General features: G+C 39.4%; 1 protein-coding gene across 1 annotated transcript; it reads left to right on the forward strand.

The window, feature by feature from the left end:
* Positions 1–1,038: 1,038 nt before the first annotated feature.
* On the forward strand, positions 1,039–1,702 carry LOC104942530 (muscle-related coiled-coil protein-like). The gene has a single exon (XM_010767757.1). The coding sequence runs from the start codon at positions 1,277–1,279 to the stop codon at positions 1,700–1,702; it is 426 nt and encodes a 141-aa protein (XP_010766059.1). The 5' UTR covers positions 1,039–1,276.
* Positions 1,703–4,484: the final 2,782 nt, after the last annotated feature.

Consider the following 4,484-nt stretch of genomic DNA (forward strand, 5'->3'; position numbering starts at 1 on the left):
CCAAAGACAGCTTCATGTTACCTAGGAAGCATGCATACAAAAATATTAAAGTTAACAAATAAAAAAATGTAAAGGAAAAATTACGCAATTTATAAAATACACAGTTCAGAGATATAGCAGAAAGGTATATATTAGACAGTTATTAATGACACATATATATCTATATAGATATATAGATATATATATATAGATATAGATATATATATAGATATATATCTATATATATATATATCTATATATATATAGATATATATATATAGATATAGATATATATATTGCACATATTGCACATAATTGATATTAAGACTAATTAGAAAACCAAGTAAAAGGACATTTTCACTCTGATTCGGACAAACCAAACAGACCATAGCTCGTTAAAGGGTTGTGGCGCTAACCCTTTAGCCTCCTATCAGGTTGTTAAAGAAATATCTTTCTGCTTTAAATATATGACAAAGTACGTTCATGACTTTCTCCAACTGTGAGCTAAAGACCAATGATTATTCCTCCACTGAATCCATCTTATGAACGTGTATGTGTTAACTGTGGCTGTTCAGAGCAGCGAGTGTTGAATCGGCGTCACTTTGGCACTCCTCTCGTCTCTATAACGAGCTTCAGATCTCAGTCCCTGCCAATGTCCGGACTCTGCTGCCCAGGGGAAAGGAAAAAGGGCAGCGCTGCAATGCTTTAATCCCCCCAAAACGCATTCCAGCTCTGTGTCATCACACCAGACAACTGTGGCCGCTTTGCATGCGTCCCTGCAGGGCTGCAGAATACCTGCTAAGCTGCTGGTGATGTCGCGCAGCTGCTAGCATGAACATGTGTGCAAAAATAACGCTAAATTATGAATCAGTGCACGTGGCTTTAACAAAGCGGTGCAGGACTCTAGGCGGGGGGTTTCCAATCATGCATTGCGTCTTCCCAAAATGTCCAACGTGTCGCCTTACAGAGAGATTTCTTATTTTTAGCCCTGGGTGGTTCGTGTGAGGTTCCCCTTTGGATCCTGAGGCCTTTTTTAAGAGCGGTAGGTGGAGTTTAGCCTCTCTCCTGTCCCCAGACCTGAGTTTGGGTCACTGTGGTCGGGTGTTTCCACTCTCCGGTCTCCTGTTGGTAACTCCTGGTTCCTTTCCCTACGCCAAACCACACTTTTAAGTATTAAGCAAATTTCAAAGAGGCCGATCCTTCATTATCATCGAAGCATTCCCCGAGCCAAACCACACATCTTCAACAAGTTTTGAAGTCATTTGAAGAGGCAAATCATTATCATCGAAACGTTGCAATGGATCAGCATAAGTATCGCACAGCGGGAGTCCAGGAGAAGCTGGAGATCCTCGGGGTGGAAGATGCCGACGGGAACCCAATCAGCGCCTTGACCATCTTGTCGCTTCTGGAACGCGTTGCCGGCATCATCGACAACGTCCAGTCCTCCCAGCAGCGCATGGAGGAGCGTCAGATGGACCTGGAGGGCAACATCAAGAGCATCCAGGGAGACGTGATGAAGCTCGCCAAAGACCACACGGACACCAGCTGCACGGTGGAGAAACTGCTGCAGAAGACCCGCAAAGTCAGCGCCAACGTCAAGGAAGTCCGCATGCGCGTCGAGAAGCAAAACGTCCGCGTGAAGAAGGTGGAAACCACGCAGGACGAGCTGCTCACACGCAACAAGTTCAGGGTCGTCATCTATCAGGTAAGCAGAGTCAAGTAAAAAATGTCACGATACGTTTGTGTGTCGTAGTTTTTGGAACAGAAGGTATAACTGAAACTGGAGGTACCAAGTTCTCCAGTTCTTTCAACAACTTCATGCATTGTCCTTCTGATGCAAAACAAATCATTCAATCCATTGACAAGTCAGTCACAGTAAGTCATTTAATAAGTGAAAAGGCATTTATGGGTTTATTTCAGTAAGTAGAGGAGAGGGGCGGATTCATGTGGTAAAAGATGTCAAGATATACGTTTGTGTGTTGTGGTTTTTTTAAATCATGAAGATGGAACGGAGGTTATAACTGAGACTGGAGGTGCCACGTTGTTCTTTTGATGCAAAAACAATAATGTAATCAATTGATATGTCAGTCACAGTACGTTATGTAATAAGCAAAGAAGGCCTTTTTGGGTTTATTTCAGTAAGTTTAACACCCTGGACTCCGAAAAGCAATTTATAGAAAAGCATCCTCCCTATTTAAAGAGCACACCCTCTACTATATCCAAAGTGCAAAACGACTTTAAAGGAGTCCTATTCTTCCAAATTCATTCAATAAGTAATAATGCATTTGTGGGTTTAAGCATCTTAAATGTGAAGATTTCCTGCTGTTAGAAATTGGCTTCGTCCAACTTTTGTGCAAATTTTTCTATTCCCCACAATGACGCGAATTGACGTAATTACCCATCGTATAAGACAGAAAAACCCAAAGCAAACAGCAACACTTGTTAAAAAGTGCAATAAGAAATCCACAAGATAGAAAAATAAGAATGAAACCAAAGAATGAATTTGAAGTGATTTATTTTCTTGAATGAAATCACAAAATGTACCAAAACAAATACAATTCGGATTCTACATTTTCCAACATAAGCAACGGATATTCACAAATTATCTGTGAGACACAGGACTTATTTTTTATCTAGTCTATTGACAAGAAAAATATATTATTTTTGAAGTTTAAACATGTGTAATGTTATTGCAATGTGGTTTAAAATAGTGTCTTTGAGCTGAAGTTGCCAAATTATACTACATTTTGAATGGAGCCCCTAATAATATGGTACATTATTTAAATATACAAAAATCACCATTAATGTTGTGTTTTTTAAGAGTTTAACAGTCAAAAAGTAATCAGGACTTTGTGTATGTCGCCTGGCAACAATATTATTCTGATTCAAATGATGCTGAATTCTGATTGGTGAACGGAATCATGTGTCATCATCATTTCCGAATTAAGCCACACCCACTTCAGAAGGCTGTTTCTCAATAAAACGAGTTGGCCATTTTGTAGTGCTGTATGAATGTAGAATATAGTTATAATTATAATACATGTTCCATATAGGCCTAGTGGTTAAAAATGCAATAGGGTACAGACATTATATCCCATCATGCATTGCGGTTAAGGAAACACAGTTGGATAAGAGAAGAAAGTTGCGTGATTTATGGAAAACGTAGGTATACGTAGCTAAAATGTGAGCCGAGCAACACATCACAACACAAACAATAGTAAATAAATAATTAAGTTGTGAAAATATGCTTTACTTATATAGTACGTTCACTTACTCAAAATAAAAGCTCAACCTCAACACATACCCCAAACTCATTACAATAGCTTATGTTAATATAATTATCACAAAATACAGTCGGTATTTATATCAAAATCAATTGTGCAATGATGTGATAAGACCAAAGGACCCAAGTAGTATCGGATAGTGTTTAATTTTTCCAATGAGCTAACTGTATCCACTTAATAAAATACAACAAATATTGTTTCAACGTTGTGTGTTATATCAGGAAACCGTAAGAACAGTAATAAGCTGATTGAGAGCATTTTAGCGCCTTTAACAAAGAGAAAATAAAAAACACCGTAAAAACTTGTATCAGTGGATTCTGTGGGGCAGCTCCTCTCTGGGTTCAAACCACGTTTTCTTTTATGAGGAACTGGAGCAGAATTAAGTTGAGAATACAAATCAGAGTAGGTTCATCTCCTCGAGGCGGGACAAATGTGGGCCAAGCAGCGAGATCTAAACTGAAATAAACTCTGACTCAATGCATTCAGCGGCACAGGGGCGATGTAAGGAAGTTTAACAACCTCGACTCCAGAAACAATTTATAGAAAAGCATTCTCGTTATTTAAAGAGCACACACTCTTATCCAATGAACGAACAGCTTTAAAGAGTCCCCTATGGTGATCTTCAGGTGTATATCAGAATGTAGTATCTCTACTTTAAAGAGTCCTCTCCTGCTGATGTTCAGGTGTATATCAGTATGTAGTGTCTCTACTTTAAAGAGTCCTCTCCTGCTGATGTTCAGGTGTATATCAGTATGTAGTGTCTCTACTTTAAAGAGTCCTCTCCTGCTGATGTTCAGGTGTATATCAGTATGTAGTGTCTCTACTTTAAAGAGTCCTCTCCTGCTGATGTTCAGGTGTATATCAGTACGTAGTGTCTCTACATGTCTCCATGCTTTAATGTTCAAAAAGCTCTTTATTGTTCTCATACTGTCTGTGCTGCAGCACCTCTTTTCACCCTCTGTCTGAAACCAGAGCCCAGTCTGCTCTGGTTGGTTAGCTGGCCGGCTCTGTTGTTATTGGTCAACTGCTAAAAGATGTCCCGCCCCTTAGCCAATCATGTACAATGTGTTGGATCGCTAGCCAATAGAAGCGTGAGTTTTACATAGTGATGTCACTTTGTTCAGGAAGTAAACAAAGGAGTCCAATGGAGGCGTTTCAGGCAGGGTGAGACATTTGGGATTTTAGCCTTTGCAGACCATTTACAAAAACCTATATAATACA

This window comes from Notothenia coriiceps, unplaced genomic scaffold (genome assembly GCF_000735185.1).
Source record: "Notothenia coriiceps isolate Sejong01 unplaced genomic scaffold, NC01 NC01_scaffold00004708, whole genome shotgun sequence".
Lineage (NCBI taxonomy): Eukaryota > Metazoa > Chordata > Actinopteri > Perciformes > Nototheniidae > Notothenia > Notothenia coriiceps.

What these genes read in the sequence shown, in the direction of transcription:
- LOC104942530 (XM_010767757.1), top strand. Translation starts at nt 1,277, where the DNA reads ATGGATCAGCATAAGTATCGCACAGCGGGAGTCCAGGAGAAGCTGGAG.